General features: G+C 47.6%; 1 protein-coding gene across 6 annotated transcripts in view; it reads left to right on the forward strand.

The window, feature by feature from the left end:
- The first annotated feature begins 6245 nt into the window (after window positions 1-6245).
- YPEL2 (yippee like 2) overlaps window positions 6246-23709 on the forward strand; it is a 67971-nt gene continuing 50507 nt past the window's right edge. The window contains exons 1-3 of one of the 6 annotated variants that reach the window (XM_070772581.1): window positions 6246-6430; window positions 15663-15887; window positions 16890-17004. In XM_070772581.1, coding sequence (XP_070628682.1) covers window positions 6294-6430; window positions 15663-15887; window positions 16890-16983 — 456 coding nt within the window. In that variant the 5' untranslated portion in view covers window positions 6246-6293 and the 3' untranslated portion in view covers window positions 16984-17004. Of the gene's footprint in view, window positions 6431-6698; window positions 6776-6862; window positions 7210-15662; window positions 15888-16889; window positions 17005-20758; window positions 22137-23709 lie in introns of those variants that run through there. The other 5 variants (XM_070772580.1, XM_070772582.1, XM_019981177.2 and 2 more) reach the window with 5 other exon arrangements.

Genomic DNA, 23709 nt, shown 5'->3' on the forward strand with positions numbered 1-23709 from the left:
ATCATACCAATTTCCCTTATTGCAAACAACATATGAGTGTGTGTTTTGTCCCAGCTTCTCCAACACAATGTTTTTGTTTTGGGGCTTTTTTTTAGTTTTTATTGGAGTATAGTTGCTATGCAATGTTGTGTTAGGGTCTGTTGTACAGCAAATCCAACACAGTGTTACTGAGCTTTTTACTACTTGTCAATCTGATAAGATAAAAATAGTACCTCACTGTAATTTTAATTTCGTTTTTTCTTGTTATACGTATGGTTGAATATTCATATCTTTACAAGTTATTTCTTTATCTTTTACTGTGAATTGTCACTTCCTATTTTTGCCTTCAGAAAAACTAGCCCTTAGGCTGTCACATTTATTCCAAATTTTTTTTTTTTCTACAGCTGCAGACTATTTCTAATTGTAGGTCTACTATTTACTATCTGTGTCACCTTGGACACGTTACTTAACCTCTCTGAATCTAAGTTACTTATGTGTAAAGTTGGGATAATAGTATAGTCCTCAGTCCCATATTTGAAACCCTGGCATAGATGTGTTTTAAATTCTAGAATCTTTCAGTACATATACTGTATATTACACAAAACCCCCAGGAGTATGAGCTCTTCCAAATAGTAATATTCCAGTAAGAAAGATATGAACATGTCAGATGGGACTAATAAAATGTATGAATGTCATGTCAGTTGAAGCTTGCCATCAAATGAGCTATGTCAAACTTAAAAAAAAAAAAACAATCTTGGGGACTTCCCTTGTGGTCCAGTGGCTAAGAATCTGTGCTGCCAGTGCAGGGGGCCTGGGTTCAGTCTCTGGTCAGGGAACTAGATCCCACATGCCACAACCAAGAGTTTACATGTGCAACTAAAGATCCCCACACGCCACAACACAGATTGAAGATTCTGAAGCACGAAGACCTGGCACAGCCAAATAAATTAATTAATTAAAAAAAATTTTATGGCTTTTTACATCAGTTTAAAAATTATACAGAAGAGAGGCATCTGAAAAAATTATGCAGAGGAGAGGCACCGTAATTGATTGTGAGGCATAACCTATTAATTATACCAATACTGAGACTAGCCCACCCGGGAAGGGTTGAAAATGAAAAGACACTCAATAAGAGTGAAAATAAAGAAGGAAAACGCAATTGCTTGCATCCTCCCAAATATTTTTTACCCTTCAGATTTAGCTGTTGAGTACCACTGCTTTGTTATTTTATACATGGGTTGTGTCAAATTTTTAATTTTTTAAAGCTTTTTGAATTTTGCAACTGTGGGTAAGGTGTGTAACTCTCCTTCCCCACAGGGGCAGATCTGTTCCCCGGTGGAATGGTAGGTAGGTATAGGTTAGTACACCTGTGTTATCTTCCTCATAAGGTTATTGTGAAGATTGGTTTAAAATTGAACAATGCGTGAAAAGTGTCTGTATCAGCTGTTGCATTTAAGACAGAAGTTCTAAACCCTTACAGCTCTTGCTTCTGGGCCCTTTGAGTTTTGCTTTGTGGGAGTAATCTGATGTTCAGATGAGTTTCCTGGTCAAAGTGATTGGAATATTTGAAGAGAAGAGGAGCGAAGCCTTTGTCCTCTTTGATGGTGTAGAAGAAAGAATGAATGGGCTTTGATGCCAGATAGATCAGGGTTCTAATTCCATAGAATCAGCTTCTGTAAAAAAAAAGAAAAGGAAAAAAAAATGGAGGAAAATACCTATCTTGCAGGTTGCTTTGAGGATTAAATATAACGAGAATAGGAACTGCGCTGTCCACAACACGTGCTCAATAAATGAGAGCAGCTGTTTTGTTCGGCGTGTGTTCAGGAGGGCTGACGCATAACCCTTACCCACTTGCAGTCTGAAAAGCACATAATCAGCCACTTTCATGACTGAAACTGAGGGACTTGGACAAGGATCAGAGAAAGCATTTATTGTACATAAAGAAACAAAGCACTGTTGCCATGATGTGTCTGCAGGAAGATGGCACCAGGCCCTCCTCTGTGATGTAACGTCATGGGACTTTCCGTGTTGGGGGAGATGGGAGGAAGGGGTACAGTGCAGCCTGGGAGGAGAACGCCCCCTCCCCACCCTGGCAGAGGGGACTGTTTTCCCAGGTGGTGTGGTAGTGTGACAGCCTGTAGCCTTTAGTGTTCAGGAAGTTTCCATTGTGCTGTGATTTTAAAATGTAGGCAGCTCCTTTTGTGACTGAATATCCTGAAGTTTCAGGTTAATGTGGTCACACCGTCAAGTCAGACCACTATCTGTTGATCAGTGGGCTCTGAAGACAGAGCTTATCCATTCCTGCTTGGATCCCGACTGGCTTCAACTCAGATATAAACCTGGAGGGAAGGCCTGTCATGTGCCAGGTGCTGAAAAATATAAACACGATCTGATAAGATTCCAGCCCAGGAGGGACTGGCAGAGAGAATGGATTGAGAACTCTTAACAGGGAGTGCGAAGTGTGGAGTGATGTGATAAGAGTTATGAATACACTGCTGTGGATGATGTTAAGGGGAGAAAAAAAGGGGAAACTCCTCCAAAGAAGGGACATTTGATCTTTGGACTGAGTCCTCAAGTGAAAGGCTTTGAACGGGATGAGCAAAGAGCAGAGAGGGAAGGGGCATTAAGCAAAGTGAAATAAACTGCAGGGGCTGGGCTGGGAGGTGACGAGCATATTCATTCATTTGTTCAGTTATTTATTCCACAAGTATCGGTCATGTGCCAGGCACTGCTCCAGGCACTGGGGAGACAACAGGAAGAAAGACAAAGCCCCTGACGCGATCATGGAGTTTATCCTTTAGAGCTGGATGAAACAGAGAAGAAATAAACAAGGCAATTTCAGAGAGAATGTGTTATGAAAAGCTGGAAGTAGGTAGAAGAGAGAGTACCTTTGGGGGGGGGGGCGGAGCAGGTAAGGATTGGGGGGCCTCTAAGAAGGAAGTATTAGACCTCAGAACCAAGCAGTGAGAGGGAAACTTCTAGCGTTTCAGGTGGAGGGAACAGCAAACGCTGACACGGTAACAAGACGAGGCTCGGTGTGGACTTCTAGGCCCCCTGTGAGGACTCCTACTTTCACTGTCAGGGTCCTAGGTTTGACTCCTGGGGGGGGGGTGGGGTAGCTAAGACCCTGCAAGCCGAGTGGGACAGCCAAAAAGTAAATACATAAATAAAATTTAAAAAAAAGAAGAAGAAGACTAGGCCCAGAGTATTTAAGGAACAGAAAGGGGGCCAGCTTGACGGGAGCAGTGTGAGCAAAGGGGAAAGGCCGGAGAGGTTGGCTGGCCTGCTTAGCAGGGCCTTGTGGCCATCGTAAGGGGTTTGTTTTGAGGAAGAACCATCCGGCTGCTGCGGAGAGAATGGACTGGAAGCAGGGAGATCAGTTGGGAGGCTGTGGCTCCGACCCAGGAGGCGGCAGTGGAGACAGACATGCTCTGAGGAAAGAGAGTATATATTCTTGAAGTTCAGGTGACAGGACCCCCTGATGCACTGCTGTGGGGGTGAGGGAAAGGAAGAAAGTGTGAACGTTTTGGTTGTGTCCGACTCTTTGTGATCCATGCGCTACAGCTTGCGGGGCTCTTCTGCCCATGGAATTCTCCAGGCCAGAATACTGGAGTAAGTAGCCTTTCCCTTCGCCAGGGGATCTTCCCAACCCAGGGATCGAACCCAGGTCTCCCACATTGCAGGCAGATTCTTTACCAGCTGAGCCACTAGAGAAGCCCACCATGAGCATATACAAGTGACCTTTGAGACTTCCCTGATGGTCCAATGGTTAAGACTCTGTGCTTCCAACACAGGGGGCATGGGGTCATCCCTGGGTGGGGAACTAAGATCCCACACTGTGAGTGGCATGGTCAAAAGAAAAAAAATGTGACCTTTTCACAGTAGCAGTGATGTCAATATGGCAACAGTAGGAATGCCGGGTTGGGGAGAGCGGATGCTGGAAAAGAATGGCTGTGAAAGCTTTGGGAATGAACGAATTCAGCCACACACAGAGGAGACAAGGGTCCTGGGCCACTGACAGAGGCAGGCTGACACCTGTCTGTGGGGTTACCTGAACGAATTTATTTACATCTCTCCCTGTATTTTTCCATCTCATTTTTGCCCTATGGGATAAATACCTGTCCATTCTCACACACTCTCCATAGGCTCAGCTGTCTCTTCTTCTGGTAGATTCTTTAGAAAACTACCATTCAAGCCAATCAGGCAAGGCGGCACAGAATAGGCCCTGAGTGAATGTGTTCTGAGAGGCCATTCAAGGTGCTTTCAGAGGAAGAGAAGTTGTTTCTGCTACTTTGTTTCACTTCTACTTTCTCCGGGAATAGTTCACAATGCTTGGCTCTTTTGACAGGGAGGAGGCATGATCAGGCTTATTTCATCTTTTTGGTTGGCTGCCTGGCTTGGTTCTATTGTCTCCGGTCTTGCAGTCTGGATGCCTCTTCCAGTCCCCGGCATATACGCGGCCGGCCTGCAGGGGTCCTCAGATCTCCCTCTGAAGCACCCCACCAGGCTCGTCCGCCTTAGCTAACATTATCTTTTATTTAAACAGTAGCCACCAATCTTGTTACATAACATACCAATATTCCAGGGTGTTAAACTCATGCAGGGCCTGCGGTTGGGGAGTGGTGATCTGGCAACAGGAATATTCACTAGAATATTGTTGAAACATTGTAACAAGTTTGACTTTCGGGACCTGCTTAGATTTTAGTGCCTGGAGGGGACTATTTCAATCTATTTCAATCTTCTTTGTTTCAAACTGCGGCTACTAAGGTCTAGAAAGAGGAAGAAATTTGCCCAAGAGGCAGATTAGGGCAGAAATCAAGATCTCAATAATCTAAAGAATCTACCACTTCTTCAAAGATTAAGGATTAAGTGCTAAACCTTTCTAGATTCTTTATCTGATAAGTATTTAAAATTTTTTTGTTTTAAACTTTCCAAGTTCATCAACTGTGAGCAGTGACAATGTGATCTTGTTTACACTGAAAATGCTTACACTAAGACTGATACATATGTGAGATGCTGATGTGTTTCAGGTATATTTTTTGTTTTTACTAACATTAGGATTGGATTCACATCCAACCATGCAATATATATTATCGGAATACAATCCAAATGAGAAATATATTAACTGAATCAAATGTATTTTAAAGACAGTTGGCTGGAGTTGTGGTGAAGTTTGAGCCACCTGGGGATCTGCCTTGGGTACCATTCTCCACTTTCGCGCAAACCAGCGTGGAAAAGGGTTGAAGCCAGTAGCAGCTCAAAGTGTCTCACATTCTAACAGCAGCTCAGTGAAACCCGGGGTTTCCTACTGCTCTCTGAGCAATCCCAGAATCCCAGAGGCCAAATGAAAAGGCTGAACTGCTCTCTGCCCCTGATCCCTGGCTGCATTCTTTCTCAAAGTGACCTGTTTTCTTGCTGGGAGACTGCCCCACTCCGCCCACCTGGTGCCTCCCTAGATTTCCTGATAGCCCTGGGCTTATTTTTTAACCTTCTCTTCCGTGAAAAGCACCGCTCCACTGACCCAGACTGGGCGCACCTCTCCTGTGTTCACTGACCATCCTCGTGTCCCGGGTGAATCGTTTCTCTTCAAAAGCCTTAGAAAAACCAGCAGCAATTGGGGGCGAGGTGTCTTCCAATGCCTGTAAATGCCTCTTATCTTGAGTTTAATGCGCCCGGTTTAAGGAGAGCAGAGACAACGGGAAATGCCTTGCTGCGGAGTGGGGCCTGGCGGGGGCCCCCTCGGGCTGGCGTTGCTTTTTACATTCAACTGCCCTGGGTCCCGAGAGCCTCTCCAGGTAACTTAGACTGAGTTGGGGGCGGCTAAGGCGTGAGGAGTGAGTTACTGTCTTAGCTCCTCTAAGCAGAAGCAGCACTAGAAAGCGCCACACCACCACCACCCCGGGTTCTAAAAATCCCAGCCTTGACCTGGAGACAAACTCCAAACCCAAATAAACGGTCTCCGCCCGGGCGCCGAGAGCCTCCCCATCGTCATCACCCTTTCTCCCGTTCCTCGGGCCAGCCGCCCCCCGCCTTGCCAGGCGCGGCGGGCTCAGCCTCCTCGGGGCCAGATCCCGGCGCCCGCCTCGCGCCCCGCACCCCGCACCCAAGCACGGCGGGGCCCGAAGGGGTGGTGGGGGGTGGGGGGCGGAGGTCTGGGAAGCAGGGGGCGGAGTTCCGTCCTTCGCTGATTGGTTCGCGGCGGATGGGCTGCGGCCGGGCGCAGCCAACCCGCGGCGTGTTGCTATGTGCTGCGCCGAGGGGATAGGCGCGGGAGCGTGTCCGTCACCCGGCAGCCCCCGGCCCGGCCCGGAGGGATGCGGAGCGGCGGCGGCGGCGGCTGTGGCTTTAAGAGCGCGCCCGGGGCCCGGGATCCGGCCGGGCGGTCCTTCGCTGCTGCGCATCCCCGCGGAGCCTACCGCGGCGCGGGCCGGACGGGGCTGCTGGCTGCCTGGTGAGTGAGACGCGAGCGCGGCGCGCGTGGGCGTGGGGCGCGCTGTCAGCGCGGGGCGCCCGTCCCCGTCCCCCTCCATCCCGCCCCGGGGCCCCGGCGGCCCGGCTCCCTTGGAGCGAGCGCGGCACCCTCCGGCCGGCGCGGCCGAGGTGGGGTCCGGCGCGGGGGTCGCCCCGGGGCGGGGTCGGGGGGCCGCGGGCACAGGGGGCGGGGAGCGAGCCGCCGGGGCCACGTGACCGGTTTGTTTACAAACACTGCCGGGGCCCTGGCTGTGGCCCGCGGCGGGCGCCGAGGGGGCTCAGGTCCCCGGATCGGGGCCGGGGACCCGGGCGACGAGCCGGGCAGGTCTGGAGCGCGCGGGGCGAGGGTGGGGGGTGTGAACCTGGAGACCCGATGGCCGCGCCTTTTTCAGCTTAGTTCCGGCGGGTTGGGACTAAGTGGGTGGGGGGCCAGGGTGGGAGTTCCAGGCGTTTGCTGTCCCCGATGTCGCTGGGTCTCCGCTGGAGACACTGGGTCCCGGGGCGCCGCCCTCGGTGCTCCCCCCTCCCGGCTTTTGGGGGACTGGCCGCCCTCAAGACTCCGAGGAGCGCTTGGCCGGCCCCGGGCAGAGGTAACCGCAGCCGAGTTCCTGCCTGGCCGCTTCCCGGCGCCTCCCCAGCGCCCTTGCCAAAGAGGTGGGCGCGAGTTCACTCCTGCCCGACGGAATCAAGGGGCCTCTCCAGCGAGTATCTCTCGGGAAGTGGGTCTGGCGGGGCAGCCCCGACCTCGCACTGCTTCAGGTGCATCCTCCCTGGCCACTGACCTCCTCTGGGTATCTTTACCCCAAGTGGTGACTTTTCTCTTGTTGGCGAGGGTGGGGGGGAGGGGAACCACCTGTTCTTTTGGACCGGGCCCAGGAGCCTGCCACCTCTGACTTCACTCTCGGCTTACAAGAGCTTACAAAGCCAAGGGAGTGAGCGCCCTCCGTTTTTCTGTGATGTAGCTGACCCGCCCGCAGTCCCGCGGCTTTGAATGGTACGGGGAAACCGCTCCTGGGCTTCGCTGGGTTTTTTGTTTTTGAGCTCTGGCCTCCTTGTCAGTTGCTCTCCTCGAGTCTTGAGTCTGTTTTCAGAAAGTCGTTGCTTCTGATGAGTCTAAAAGCTGAAAAGACAGCTAGCTGCTTTTTTTGGCCACATCCTGCTGGCAGGCGGGATCTTAGTTCTCCCACCAGGGATGGAACCCACGCCCCCTGCGATGGCAGCTGGAGCCTTAACCCCTGGACCACCAGAGAAGTCCCAGCTATTCCTTCTCCCCGCTCCCTCTTTCTCCCATGTTCCTCTCTTCTGGTCCAGCAAGATGGGGCTGCCTGTCCTAGAGCATTGGGCAAGAAGGGACGCTGTCTGATTCCTTGTGTTCCACTTGCTCCAAGAACATTGGCCATACAAGGAACCTAGGGGACTGAAAAGCTAAGTGACTTGCCCAAGGCAACTGATGTCACTGGTTCTGGGGTGAGACGAGACCTCACATGCCCGATGCTGTCCAGTGCTGTCCTGATTCTGAGAGCTCAGGGCCTTGTGGTCAGTGGGCCTGGATTCACCCTTCCCTGACTTTCCTTTGACCTAGTCACTGCCCCAGGACTGCATTGATGGATTGAAGCTGAGTTCTCTCTATTCCTTAGGCTGAGACTGAGCCTCCCCTGCCCCCGGCTCCCTACCCCCTCTTAAGGGAACACTTAAATTCTTCTAATGTATGATAATGAGCGTGCACGTTCTTTACCAAGGAACAGGTCCAGCCTGGGGAGAGTTGTGCAAACTTCCCTTTGGCCCCTTTCCGTATCCGCAGCTCCTTGAGAAGGGTCTGGGGCAGGAAGGAGCCTTGGGCTGATGCCCCTATTCAGTTTGGCATTGCCTCATCAGTTTAGGATTTGATAACAGCCTTTGTGTCTTGATAACTTGTGCTTGAACTAAAATCCAGAAGCTTGGAATTAGGGGTGAAAAATGGAAAATAAACACCGTGCATAGGAATAGCGTAAAATATTCCATAAAAATATTCCTTCATCCCTCTAGGAGAGTGGTTTTCAAACTGAACCACAGTGATGAATACATTTTACATCACTGCACAGAGGCCCGTAACTGCTTAAGTTCCCAGAAACAATAATTGCCCTGACTACCTGCAGTGTGTTCTATTTATAATTTTTTCCTACTTAATTAAAAAAAAATATCAACTGCTGGTTATGACTCATGGCCCACAGTTTGCAGAAACATTGCTGAAGTTCTCGGACTTAAATGTGCATAAAGACGACCTGGATAATGTTTGAACATGTAGTTTGTAAGTCCAGTCTGGAGATGTTTATTGTCAGTGGGGGACATTTTTAATAAGTGGGCCATGAAGTTATGAGGCAGATGGTTGATAAGAAACTCTGAACTAGTGGGAATTTGGGGCAATGAACAATGATATGCAAAGCCTTGATCAGATTATATGACCCACACTGTATTCAAACCCAGGACCACTCATCTGTTGCAGGCCTGGGCTTTGAAACATAAGGGTGTAGTGTTTGCTTTCACCTGGCTTGACGCGTTGGCCCTGAGAGCTAGGCATAGGCCCTGTTACTCCCACAGTACCCTGCTCCAGTCCATTTGAGGGCTGCTGTTCACTATTCTGTACGACTGGATGTTTCTAGGTGTGTGGAGTTGGGGTCGTGAGTAGTGCCATTGAACCTGCTGCATTATTCCCAGATTTAGGTGAATTTTCAGTGTTTGAATGATTTTAATGGTTTTGAGTTGATGGTAACAGTCATTGTGCCTGGGACATTAATAGTCTGGCCAGCAGGAAAGGTTGATTTTGTTTAGTATCTGGGTGTTCCAGGCTGTGTAATCTGGAGGAAGGGCATACTGGTGATTTTTTGTTGTTGTTGGGAGCGGGGAGGGGAGCCAGGGGTTTGTCTCTTAATAAGAAGTGACAACAAGTTTCCATGCCCCCTTGCCGACCTCAGCCCAGCTTCTTTCCTGGGTGATGGCTCGGCTCCTGTGTGCAGGTGTATCTTGTTAGTCACCGTTTTCTGATGCTATTACCTGTCTCTGTTACCCGTTCCCTGGTAGCTCAGTTGGTAAAGAATCTGCCTGCAATGCAGGAGACTGGGGTTGGATCCTGGAGAAGGAAATGGCAAACCACTCCAGTATCCTTGCCTGGAAAATCCCATGGACAGAGGAGCCTGGTGGGCTGCAGTCCATGGGATCGCAAAGACTCGGACACGACTGAGCGACTAGCACTTTCACATCGCTTTACCTGTCTCTACTTTCAAGCAGAAACATACACAGCTGCTGCTTCCACATGTTGGATGTTTCCCTCTTAGTTCTTGTGTCCAAACACGTTGGTAAAAGAAGTTTCCTCGAATTAATCAAAGCTGCAATTTAGCTTCAGAAAAGATTCAAATTCAAATTCATACTCTGTGGTCCTTCCTGCCAAGGGTATGCCTTATTTGGGAAGGCTAACAGTAGAATTGTTGAAATTAACTTTAATAATATTCAGTTTGGTCAGGCAGCTCACATGGAGAGTGTTGAGTTTTGAGCCTCTGGAAAAGAAAAGAAAGCAACAAAAGGATAGCCAAGGATACGACATCCTAGGATAGGAAGAGCAGGTGGGATTCAAATAGAGGTCTGGATCAGTTTTCTTTATAAATTATCTTGGCATTTCCCTAGAGTCTGTCAACCAAACCACCAGTTGCTCTGACAATTGCATTCCCTTCATCACAAGAGGGTATAAAGCTCTGGAAAAGGAACTGCTTTATTTACTTTTAGCATCTAGTGATGGAAAGCAGGTTTCCCTGGCAGCTCAGTGGTAAAGAATTTGCCTGCAGTGCAGGAGATGCCAGTTCAATTCCTGGGTCAGGAAGATCCCCTGGAGAATGAAGTGGCAACCCACTCCAGTATTCTTGCCTGGAGATGCCATGGACAGAGAGCCTGGTGGGCTACAGTCCATGGGGTTGCAAAAAACTTAGGGACTAAACAACAACAAACAATGGAAAACCAGGGCCTACAGGCTAAAGGGATTCCCTTAAGAGTTTTGATTTTGGTGATACTATCCCTAACAAAAGGTGATACTACATCTCTCTGGAGTCCCTTGGAGCTTTGACCACAGCCCTAGAGATTTTAAAGTAGGATTATGCCCCTCCCATTACCCTTCAGAAAGCGTCCACCTCCTTTCCCTGTAGCCCCATCTCCCATCTTCTCCCACCTCATTCCCCACCGGTCTTCACTTGGTCTTTTCTTCTTCAGTCTGGCCTCAGTCCACTGCAGTGGCCTTCCTGAAGTTTCTAAAACATGTAAGGTTTGTTTTTGTCGTTGGGCCTTTCTGCTGGTGCCTGGACTCCAAAATTTTTGCATGATTGGGCTCCCTCAAATGCTGCTCAGAGAGCCCCTTCCTGATCTGTTATCTAGAACAGTCCTCCTTCCTTGCCCCTCAGCCTCTCTTAATCCCCTTAATTTTTTTTTTTTTCAAAGCACTTTAATACCATCTGGAAGTGTATTGTCTACTTGATGCCTGGATTGGAGGCTCCTGTGTCTTGCTCACTGCTGACAGTGCCTGGCAGGGAGTAGCACAGGGTAAATATCGAATTGTTGCTGGAGTGAATGAATGAATGAATGACCAAGAGAGTCAAAGTTTAGAGTCTTTTAAGAGTAGAAACTGTGAGCAAAGCTAATGGAATTGATGGAATTCCAGTTGAGCTATTTCAAATCCTGAAAGATGATGCTGTGAAACTGCTGCACTCAATATGCCAGCAAATTTGGAAAACTCAGCAGTGGCCACAGGACTGGAAAAGGTCAGTTTTCATTGCAATCCCAAAGAAAGGGAATGCCAAAGAATGCTCAAACTACCGCACAGTTACACTCATCTCACACGCTAGTAAAGTAATGCTCAGAATTCTCCAAGCCAGGCCTAAACAGTACGTGAACTGTGAACTTGCAGATGTTCAAGCTGGATTTAGAAAAGGCAGAGGAACCAGAGATCAAATTGCCAACATTTGCTGGATCATCGAAAAAGCAAGAGAGTTCCAGAAAAACATCTACTTCTGCTTTATTGACTACGCCAAAGCCTTTGACTGTGTGGATCACAATAAACTTTAGAAAATTCTTAAAGAGATGGGAATACCAGACCACCTGACCTGCCTCCTGACAAAGCTGTATGCAGGTCAGGAAGTAGCAGTTAGAACTAGACATGGAACAACAGACTGGTTCCAAATCAGGAAAGGAGTACGTCAAGGCTGTATATTGTCACCCTGCTTATTTAACTTATATGCAGAGTACATCATGAGAGATGCTGGGCTGGATGAAGCAAAAGTTGGAATCAGGATTGCGGGAGAAATGTCAATAACCTCAGATATGCAGATGATACCACACTTATGGCAGAAAGTGAAGAGGAACTAAAGAGCCTCTTGATGAAAGTGAAACACGAAAGTGAAAAAGTTGGCTTAAAGCTCAACAGTCAAAAAACTAAGATCATAGCATCTGGTCCCATCACTTCATGGAAAATAGATGGGGAAACAATGGAAACAGTGACAGACTTTATTTTTTGGGTGTTCCAAAATCACTGCAGATGGTGACTGCAGCCATGAAATTAAAAGATGCTTGCTCCTTAGAAGAAAAGTTATGACCAACCTAGACAGCATATTAAAAGCAGAGATATTACGTTGCCAACAAAATCTGTCTAGTCAAAGCTATGGTTTATCCAGTAGTCATGTATGGATGTGAGAGTTGGACCATAAAGAAAGCTGAGCGGTGAAGAATTGATGCTTTTGAACTGTGGTGTTGGAGAAGACTCTTGAGAGTCCCTTGGACGTCAAGGAGATCCAACCAGTCCATCCTAAAGGAAATCAGTTCTGAATGTTCATTGGAAGGACTGATGCTGAAGCTGAAGCTCCAATTCTTTGGCCACCTGATGCGAAGAACTGACTCATTTGAAAAGATCCTGATGCTGGGAAAGATTGAAGGCAGGAGGAGAAGGGAACGACAGAGGATGAGATGGTTTGATGGCATCACCGACTCAATGGACATGAGTCTGAGTAAACTCCGGAAGCTGGTGATGGAAGGGAGGCCTGGTGTGCTGCAGTCCATGGGGTCACAAAGAGTCGGACACAACTGAGCTACTGAACTGAAGAGTAGGAAATGACTTTCTTTTCTGTTTGTTTGGTTTTTTTAAGTTTTCTTGGAGTATAGTTGGTTTACAATGTTGTTAATTTCTACTGTACAGCAAAGTGAATCAGGTGTGTGTATGTAATACATATATCCCCTCTTTTTTGGATTTCCTTCCCATTTAGGTCAGCACAGGGCATTGAGCAGAGTTCCCTGTGCTGTGTAGTGGGTTTTCATTGGTTATCTATTTTATAATATTTTGTTTTCAAGAGAAGAGGAGGAAAAGAAGTTTTCTCTTCCCTTTCCTGAGAATTCCTGTTCCTGTGGAATTACTTTTCTTTTGGGATTTCTGCTTCTCACAAATTTTTCATCCTTTTATTCTTTTTATAGGTTGCCAAAGTCTCTAAAAGCTCTACTGTTATTTTTTTTGTTGTTAATAACTCTTTCCTGCTCTACTAGCCTCACTCTAGGCTTCATTGTTCGGACAAACTTAGTAATCATGTTTCATGAATACTAGGCACTGTGAGTAGAACTAAGAATCTTGACTTTGGAACCAGAAAGCTCTGTGACCTTGGACATTTTCTCTAAGTCTCTACTCCTTATTTGTTAAATGAGACTAATAATAGTTACTATCACACAGGGTTGATGGGAGGATTAAATGAGAGAATGCACGGGAACCCAGGCCCCGGGCCTGGTACATAAGCACTTGGTATTAGCTATTAATAGCGAGAGTAATGTTAATAGTTAGATTCTCTCTCTCTCTCACTGGCAGGAATTCCCATTGATTTGGGAGTGCAGTAAGACGGGGAAAACTACCAAATTTTAAATTAATATAAGTAAATGAAGACCAAAAAGGTCACTTAGATTTATCAGAACTGGAATGGAATGTAGAAGTCATCTAATTGGAAACTGCTAACTAACTCTTAATAAACATCCATGTGGAAGAAGTAATATTTATAGAAGTGTTTGGAAGAACAAGTTGTCTACCTGGTCTTAGTTTTATCCTTGATTTAAGTTGGGCCAACTGAAAGCTGCATACTTGGGCCATGTTAGCTCAGCCCCGCCAGAATTACTTTCACTGAGATGAACTTGAGATGGGCGTCCTGCCCTTTGCTTTATGGACTGATGCTCTCCAAAATAGCTTTATGTAACTTGCTACTATATTTCTTCTAAGAGTTTACATTGTGGAAGACTTAAGCTACAGCTTCACTTAATGTCTCTGTTAAGTAAATTGGAGAAATTTTCTTTCAGAATCTGGTGCCAGGAAAAGCTTTGCCTGTCCCAGGGAACTGGCATGACTTTGCTTGTGGACAATTGGGTGTAACTGATCATGTTTCTCTTTTTGCTTTGGCTGCCAGGAAGCAGAGAAACAAATTTGTGGCTTGACTTTAGTAACTGTTGGGCCCTGTATCCCAATTTTTTCCAGTGGTAACTTTATCCTTTTATTTTCCCTGCTTTCAAGCTAATGGTTTATAACTCTGTATTATTTAGATATTTGCTGGATTGGGCATTCAAATTCATTTTATGTGTTACATTTTAGAGACACAAACGTTGAGGCTCAAACAGGCAATAAGAACTTGCTTATTAATACACAGAACTAAGTAGGGCACAGGATAGACTGTAAACTGTATCTTTTATTTCTCAGGTCCAGGGCTCTTACAACTCCTGTGCATTCTGGAAGAGTATCAACTCCTGACTTAAACTCTAAAGAAGTCATAATGTCTCAATACTAGGCAAAGCCTCCCTTCTCTCTTGGGATGGGACTGAGCAGCATCTGCCAGTGAGGTGTGGCACTGCCTCCTGAATCCCTGTTTCCTGGCTGGGTCACCGACCTCTCCGGTCTCCTGTGTTACGGGGCAGTCAGGCCTCCCCTGTGGTCTTGGGAATGCAGTGTGTCCAGACTTAGTGGGTTTTAGCTGGAATGAGAGTCCCTGCTCAGGATGAAATCAGCCTCTAGTGTCTGGAGTTCCCGTGGCTGTTTCTCGCCATGAAAGAAAGGCTTGATATCCAGATGGCAGATGGGTGCCTGATGCTGTTTACTCGCTAAGTCGTGTCTGACTCTTTGCCACATCATGGGCTGTCGCCCGCCAGGCTCCTCTGTTTTCATAGGATTTCCCGGGCAAGAATACTGGAGTGGGTTGCCATTTCCTTCTCTAGGGGATCTTCCCAACCCAGGGATAGAACTCATGTCTCCTGCTTGGCAGGTAGATTATTTACCACTGAGCCACTGGGGAAGCCAAATATGTGCCACTGACTGAGTCCACTGGGTGTGAACAGGGGTTGAGATCAGTTGGGCAGAAGAAAGTGGCTTTATTTTAGCTGATGTGAAATTTTGTTATAGGAAATATTGACCTGCCTAATGATGAATTTTCCCATGGTGTTCTGGGTGGGAATACCTGGGGCAAGAGAACATATCCTGCCTGAGTCAGGAAAATTTTGATTCCTTTTTTGAGATAGAGAAAAGGAACCTCTGGCCTGGGGCTGAAATTCAACCTTGGTTTTATTTTATTTCCCTGGGTAATCATCATTCAACAGATGATAAGACCTTTGGGAGAAAAAGATAAGTTATAATATGGCCCCTAAGAGCAAATCCTCAAATAGGAGTGATTAAGGCGTCTCTGTCAATAACCAGAGTACAAGGTAGAAGGAGTTTAAAGTCCTTACAGCGATACAGAAAGAAGGGTAGGCGTTTTGGAGATAGGATTGGGAAGAGCGAAGAGGATTTCAGCATGCAGAAAGAAACATGCCAGGGGAAACAGTGTGTGCAAAGGCACGGAGGTACGAGCTTGAGAGGTAATGTATGAGGAATGCCAGGAGGCATGTGTGATGCGGGGAGAAATTGCTTAGGTTGCCATTGCTGTCGAGGAGCTCCACAGAAGTGGACTGTGACTTACATTCACAGCAGAACTCTGGACGATGAAGACCTGTGAACAGGTCTGGCTGACATAGATAATTATTGTTTTTTAGTTGCTCAGTCGTGTCTCTTTGCAACCCCATGGACTGCCACACTCCAGGCTTCCCTGTCCTTCACAATCTCCCTGAGTTTGCTCAAACTCCTGTCCATTGAGTCAGGATGCCTTCCAACCATCTCATCCTCTGTCACCCCCTTCTCTTCTTGCCCTCAGTCTTTCCCAGCATCAGGGTCTTTTCCAGCGAGTCAGCTCTTCGCATCAGGTGGCAAAGGATTGGAGCTTCAGCATCACTTCTCCCAATGAATTTGATCTCCTTGCTGTCCAAGGGACTCTCAAGAGTCTTCTCCAGTACCACACTTTGAAAGCAGTTCTTCAGCGCTCAGCCTTCTTCATGATCCAGCTCTCAGCATCCATACGTGACTACTGGAAAAACCACACGTAGGTAATCGGCATCCTCAAAAGTGAGACTGTCCCTAGGGATTCTCGACCTTGATTGTCTTAAAAATTCCTGGCCCAGCTAAAGGCCTATAGAATCAGAATTTTCAGGATAGGGAATCTAATAAGAATAAACAAATAATACCCCTGCATATCCCCGTTTCCTAGATTTTTCTTCGCAGCCCACCTCACTCTGTCTGGAAATCAGTAAGGCAGTTGCTCTCCCAGGCAGAAACCAGCTGCTAAACCTCCTTAACCTTTGGCCTCCTTTCCCTTAGTTTCTGTGTTTGCCTCTTCCTATTCTTCTTTTGTTTGTGCGTCCCTGTGTATCATCCATTGTATTTGTTCCCCCTTAATCGTTTTCTTTGAGCACTGTCGTCTTTGTTGGGGTGTCCCTACCTAAACTGACCCACCTCCAAAGGGACCATAAGGTAGAAAGGATTCGCTTTCAGTATTTGCTGTGCTAATGGTATAAACGTGTATTATGTAAATATATATTAGATAGGGCTTTTGGTTAGTTTTGCTTACATGATTCTTAATTTGTTTTCTTCAGGATTTGAGGGGAAAAGTATTTCCACCCATAACTGCAGCCTGAAAGCCAAATATCCCGTTAGCGTGAAGAGATGATAAGAACTGAAAACTAGCTTTTTCTTGTGCCTAATTTGTTGTCCCCATAGAAGGCAATGGCACCCCACTCTAGTACTCTTGCCTGGAAAATCCCCTGGACGGAGGAGCCTGGTAGGCTGCAGTCCATGGGGTCACTGAGGGTCGGACACGACTGAGCGACTTCCCTTTCACTTTTCACTTTCATGCATTGGAGAAGGAAATGGCAACCCACTCCAGTGTTCTTGCCTGGAGAATCCCAGGGACGGGGGAGCCCGGTGGGCTGCTGTCTATGGGGTCGCACAGAGAGGGACACGACTGAAGTGACTTAGCAGCAGCAGCAGCAATCTGCTGTCCCACCTTCTGGTTCAGGTTATTCTCTTCCCTCATTTGTTTTCTCAGGTTGCTGCAATTAAAAGTTGACGCACTGGGCCAACCCTGGGAGTCTGAAGATGTTTTGAGAGAACTTGACATCTTTTGCGTTGTCATTAATTGACTTAGTCTCTCTCTCCGGGAGGTATTGTCTTAGAGGGCTCAGGACCAAGGATGAACCTCTTCAGATCACTTTCTATCATGTCTTGGTTGAAGGATCCCCTGGAGGGGGTTGGTTCCCAGATTCAAATCTCAGTTCTGGTACTTTCTATTTAAGCCACTGGTGGCTCAGACAGTAAAGAATCTGCCTGCAGTGCAGAAGACCTGGGTTCGATCCCTGGTTTAGGGAAGATCCCCTGGAGAAGGAAATGGCAGCCCACTGCAGTATTCTTGCTTGAAGGATCCCATGGACAGAGGGGCCTGGAGTCCTGTGGTCAGTGGGGTCACAGAGTCAGGTACTACTGAGCAGCAAACACTTTGAGTTCACTTTTTGGTACTTGCTAGCAGAGTGACCTTGGGCAAGTTGCTTAACTTCTCTTGGGCTTTTTCATCATCTTTCAAATAGGAGTAATCATAATAATACCTGCCTGTCTGGGTTGTTGTGAGGATTGAGATAATACATATCAAGTGCTTCACCCCTCATGGGCCCATGGTAAGAAATTAATAAATTGTGGAGTTCTGGAGGCTTTCTGACAGTTGCTGAAAGGCCTCAGTGACTCTTCCTACCTCCTTTGCTCATTTCCTACCTTCCTTCTCTGAGCTCGTAGTGCCAGCAGGGCTTTGGGCTGGCTATGACAGATGATTAACTGGATGTGGTTCCTAGACGTGATCAGGAATGACACACAATCTAGCGGGAAGATTAGCCCATAAACTAGTAGCTTTGTGGAGGCCTCTTAAAGTATATGAAGAGTCTGCACTGGCAACATGCTTGGCCCCCTAGTGTGCCAGGCTGAAAAGGAGATGAGGCTGTCATTCTTACTAAAATCTGCCATTCCCATAACAGGAAGAATCCAGAAATTTGCTCTAGAATGAATCTGTCTCCCCCACCCTGTTCCTTTTCCATTTCTTCAATAAATGGCCACGCTAGGTGACAGTTTAATTCTTAGAACAAAATGCATCCATTTTTAGGGTGGTGAAGGCTGAGACTTTGGACATACAGGCAGCCTTTGGAAAGTGCCTCTGCCCTTTTTTTCTCCTGAGTTTTAAGTCCAGTTTCCAAATTCCAATCGTGGAAAGGCAGGGAGCCCAGCCACAGATGTCAGAGTCGAGTTTTGGATTTATTTGAATTGGGAGATTAAAGTGAGAAAGCCAAAGGCATGCTGACAGCGGAACAATAGAATGGTATTGGCAGATTTGGGATGGATGGCTTGTAGCTAATTGGGGCCCCAGCTGTGCCCTAGGGGAGCAGCAGTTAAAGAGAAATCAAGGTCACACAGTGCCCTTGTTCCAAAAGACATTCATTTATTCAGTAAACAATATTGGATCTTTGAGTGTGTGAGACACAGGCGACAATCAAATAATCATCTCAGTAACCACAGTGGCAAGTGCTATCACGTGGAGCTGGGGGCCTGGCCTTGTGGGGGTTGGAGGAGTCTAAGGTGAGGGTTCCCTTGAGAAGTAATCTGAGGACGGGCCATATCTCTTACTCTGCTTTCCAAGACGTTTTCTTTACAGATCTTCTAAATGGCTGCTTTACATAACAGTTCACATGTAGCCTTGTCTGGGACAGAGGAATGGGCTGGATCCCTGTCTGGGCCCCAGATCATGGGAGGAATGCAGTCATTTTGTTTTAACCAGGATTAGCCTCTCTGAGCATGGCCAAGCACAAAAGAAGGACTGACACTGAAGGTGCCAGGCCCTGGGGACTGCAAGTGGGTCGATCTGGTTTCTTTGAAACGTGGAGCAGAGGCAAGGTCAACGGACCCTTTCCTTCTTGGCCTGAACCAAGTCTGACACTGCGTTTTCTCTGACTCATTCTTACCAAGAGCAGCAGCTCAGACTGCCTTGGGGCGTTAGTGGGGACCATCCTGGAAGAGAAGGTTCCTGGGTGGGAAGTCTGGGGGTTTCTCTAGGGGTCTGGAAGCCACTGCCAGCCTGGGAAGGGTGCCTTGGGAAGTTGCCCTAGGTGGGCAGTGGTGGGAAGGGCCAGGGGAGGCTGAATGGAAAGTATTTCTGCCAGCAGACAGCAGCTGGGTAAAACCATCAGAGGTTTTTATGGTGGGGCCTGTCAGAGATAGGGCTCCACAGTCCTGGGTTTCAACCTGCCCGCCCAAGTGAGTTTACATCAGAAGAGTTTGTGGAATATTAATGGTGTGTGAGTCCTATGTAATGCCCAGAATTCAGTATCTTAAATGTACTGGATAATGGCAAAGTAAGGAGACTATAAAAAATATCAGCTGTATAGAGCAGCACGGAGCCAATGACAGTCACTCACTTTACTCAGTTAATTAACATTTATCAAGAATCTCCAGTGTGCTGGCTACCAGGAGTCCTTGGGAACCCAGGGGGGTGGGCGGGTAGAGACTGAACCTCTGATACAGAAAGTTTCCAGCCTGAGAGTGGAAAAGTACCATTCCAGAGAACAGCTTTTTTTGCATGCTGGATGAAGGGGGCCCCTAGCTCTGCTTAGGCTCTCTTTTTCTTTTGGCCTGTGAGGCACGTGAGATCCTAAGCTCCCCAACCAGGGGCCGATCCTGCATCCCCTGTATTGGCAGCACTGGACTGCCAGGGAAGTCCCTCTTCAGGGTCTTATTCGAGCTGGGTACTAAGGGATGAGTAGGTGTTTACTGCGGAGAAGGCGATGGCACCCCACTCCAGTACTCTTGCCTGGAAAATCCCATGGACCGAGGAGCCTGGTAGGCTGCAGCCCATGGGGTCGCGAAGAGTCAGACACGACTGAGTGACTTCACTTTCACTTTTCACTTTCATGCATTGGAGAAGGAAATGGCAACCCACTCCAGTGTTCTTGCCTGGAGAATCCCAGGGATGGGGGAGCCTGGTGGGCTGCCGTCTATGGGGTCGCACAGAGTCGGACACGACTGAAGCGACTTAGCAGCAGCAGCAGGTATTTACTGGGCAGAGAACATAGGTTAAGGCTTTGCAGGAGGCTGAAATAACTTGAGAAAAGGTAATGAAGGAGCTCAGTCTGATGGGGAAACAGGTTTGCAGCAGTGTGGGAAGCTGACGAGAAGATACAGAGAATTGGGCCCAGGTTTCAGTGCCACCTAACGGGGGTTGAACCTTGTCTTGCAGGCTGCTAGGAAACCACTGGAGGTTTGAAACAGAAGAGCACTGTGATCAGATTGTGCTGTATAAATAGAGTTCTAGAACAGTTGGGTTGGAGAGGTAAGAGCTGAGTCAGGGGGCCTAGTTCAGGAAGTGCAGGGTGAGAGAGGGCCTGGCTCGCAATGCTGCGGCTTGGACTGAGGGCGACAGTGGGAGGGTGGGTTGTCGAGGCAGTCAGCTGTGTAGGGGACAGACGGGGTGTGTGTGAGTGACAGAAGGGAGAGAGAAGAAAGGGTGTTTCCTGCCTGGGCAGCTGGGCCTCCAAGAGGAGGGGACAGAAGAGGGGGACAGGGGATCGGAGCCGGGGGAGGGTGAGAGATGGTGCTGGCTTTGGGAATTTGAAGCGCTTTCCTAGGAGCCAGAAAGGGGTCCCCCTGTAGAGAGGAATCCACGGACTTCCCTGGTGATCCAGTGGCTAAGACTCTGCGCTTCCCCTGCAGGGGGCCTGGGTTCCATCCCTGGTCGGGGAAGTAGATCCCATAACTGAGATCCAGTGCAGCCAAATAAATAAAAATAAATAAATATTAAAGAAAGAAAGGAATCCAGAAAGGTATTTAGAAGACTTGAGTGTGGATGAGAATGCTGGAGGGGGAGGGGAGAGGGCAGGCAGGCAGGCAGGCAGGCAGGCATATATGGTGGAAGCTCCTCCAAGGAGGAGGATGGAAGAGCTGCCAGGGAGACTGAGGCTCAGAGAGGCAAGAGAAGGCCTGTAAGGGAGAGTTTCAGGGGAAAAAAACAGCCCAGCGAGAGAGTGAATGCAGCACCAGGGCCAAATAAGTGCTAGCATTCAAAAGTATTAGTGTTTGGACTTGGCATGTTGGAGGCTGCCCATATTTTTGTTACTCAAAAGCCTGGTTGTGATAAATGATATTCGTGGAGCGCTGCCAGAAGGCTGTGTAGCTCTCCCATTCCTCCGGAGAGTCGATATCGCTGGATCCAGCCAGACCATCCGAAAGCCACGTTCTTGGGCCGCCCTCATTTGACCCCGTGTAGAATCCCAGTTACTGAATCGCCCTTCAGTGTTCCTCATGCTGTCCATTTTCATGGAGGGGCCTCTGAGAAAGACTTGCAAGAGAATTCCGGGGTGGAAAGGGCTGACCCACTGGGGCTCTATCCCCTGGCTTGCTCATTGTCTCCTGCAACCACCCAGAGGAGAAATGTCTCTCAGAGAATCTGTATCCTGAACAACCAAGATGCTTTTATTTCATAGGAAATACGGCTGGTATTTTCTTTTCCTGCCTTGGTTCCTGGGGAGCTCAAAGCCAAATTTGCAGTGGAAATTCAGTAAATCTTTAGCAATTTAATAGCATGCGTTTGTGTCCTAACTCTCTTTGTGTTCTTTAATTCTTCCAACCCTAATTTCTTAATCTATTTCAATAGTATTGTATGATTTCTGCTTTTGTAAAGCCCCCTTAAATCCTTTTTGGATCTTGATGTTGTATAAGAAAAAGAAGGGAGCCATCAATGAACTTGAGCCAAACGTGCTTCGTAATGAATCTTCAGACAGATCGTATTTGGTTAGAGTTGTAGAAACAACCCAAAGTAATATCTGATCTCTTCCTAGGCAGCTAGCAACAGCTGTTTGTATGTAATGACTAGTAAATTACTTTCAAGTTTCAGGATATTCAAGAGGAAGTGCCTCTTCTCTATGCAGGTGTTCTAACAGATGTAAGCCTCACATGGGGGCCTCCCAGGCAGAGTGCTGAACTAAGGGCCATGTGGTAAATATATTGTTTTGCTAACAGATGTTGCAAAGCACTGTTGAGCCAGTGGACTTTGTGAGGCTGGCATGTTTCTGTGACCTCGAAAAACAGAAGGTTGGTGGGTGGGCAGTTTACTCTGGGGCAGTGTTCAGCTGGCAGAGACATCATTACAACATGAAATCAGGATTTTAAGAGCTGAAGGAATCCTAGAGATCATGTAGGATTATCATCTGACAGATAATCCCCCTGAAATCAAGACTAGACCCTGTATCCAACATAGAGATGAATGGTTGGTTTTGTTTATGAACGAGTGGTTTCCTGAATATCCAAATGGTTTATTTATTTATTTATTTTTCATCAACTAGATGTATTTAAAGTACCACCTGAGTTCAGAGGTATAAAGTGGTTAACCATGAAGTGATAGCATTGTTTTTCCCACTTGCCTTGCACATCAGCTTGTGGCAGTTTTAATGCAGAGTTTCAATAATGTTTTCAGTAGCAGCCCCCTCCTGGGATCAGTAGAGTCAATGCAGACTGCAGAGGAAACCTTCCATTGCATGAAGTGATGGAGTGGTCTGTTGTTCACAATGACACTGCAGTAATGTCAGATCCCCAGCTAAGCCACCAGAACCTGCTTAAACCACAGTATACCTTTAAGTGGATTAATTTAGGCCTAACCCTCTAACCACCATGAGTCAACCTGGCAGACAGGAGCACCGCTCATTCGGGTCTCGTGAACAGGAAGGGTTCCCGCGTTTTTTTCTCTCTTGCTGGTGAGGATGATCGCAGCTTCTCAAGGTTACGGAGTGCCAGCCACATGCCAGGTGCTCTGCTGAATGCTTCCCTTGCATTATGTCATTTGATGCTTTTGTCTCCTCCACGAGGTAGGCGCTGTTAGCCTCTTTCAGGCAGCTTGCCCAGTGGCGATGCAGCTAGTGAGAAGAACCAAGACAGAATCCAGGTCCACCTCTAATCCTGTCCTCCTCACCAGGGGAAGATAACCACCACCCTCTTCTCTCAGGTGGCAGCCCAGGGAAACTGGGCCCCCTGCTCCCTGGTCAGGGTCGAGGATTCTGGTGAGATCAGGAAAACGGGGAAGAGAGAGGGGTATCTCCTGGGACAGAGGTTTACCGCAGCCATTCTGTCTCTTTGTTTTCTGTCCCCAGTCCCAGAATGGCTCACCTGTCCCCTTTCCACTGCAGCCTGTTTATTGCCTCCAGTTGGGTCTTCTCTCTTTCTTCCTGGAACAAGCTAGTCAGTCAACAAGCGCCTACCCTCCTATCCTTAAAGGCAGCATGAAATCCTCCTTAGGATTCCTAAGAGTTCCTACAATACATGCGTCTGTGCTCAGTTGTGTCCGACTTTGCAGTCCCATGGACTGTAGCTCGCTGGGCTCCTCTGTCCATGGGATTCTCCAGGCAAGAAGACTGGAGTGGGTTGCCATTTCCTCCTTTAGGGCCTACAATAAGTACAAGATGGAAAAGCTGGAAAATGGTTAAGCTGTAACCTCAACAGATACAGATATATATATATGTATGTATGCATTTATATATAGATAGACAGCTTCCGTTGGTGGCTCAGTTGATAGAGTCTGCCAGCAATGCGGGAGATGCGGGTTCAGTCCCTGGGTTGGGAAGATGCCCTGGAGAAGGAGCGACTAAGCGACTTCACTTCTTTCTTTCTTTACTATATGCCAGGTGCGTATGTTAAGTACTTTATAGGTTTTAGCTTAGTTAATTCTCATAAGAGCCTTATGAGGTCATTATTAGTGTTCCTAGATTTTGATGAAGAGAGCAAGGCCCAGAGAGTTAAGTTATTCAAGGTCACACAGCTAATAAATTATTGAACTGAGATTTGAAATC

This window comes from Bos indicus, chromosome 19, assembly GCF_029378745.1.
Source record: "Bos indicus isolate NIAB-ARS_2022 breed Sahiwal x Tharparkar chromosome 19, NIAB-ARS_B.indTharparkar_mat_pri_1.0, whole genome shotgun sequence".
NCBI lineage: Eukaryota > Metazoa > Chordata > Mammalia > Artiodactyla > Bovidae > Bos > Bos indicus.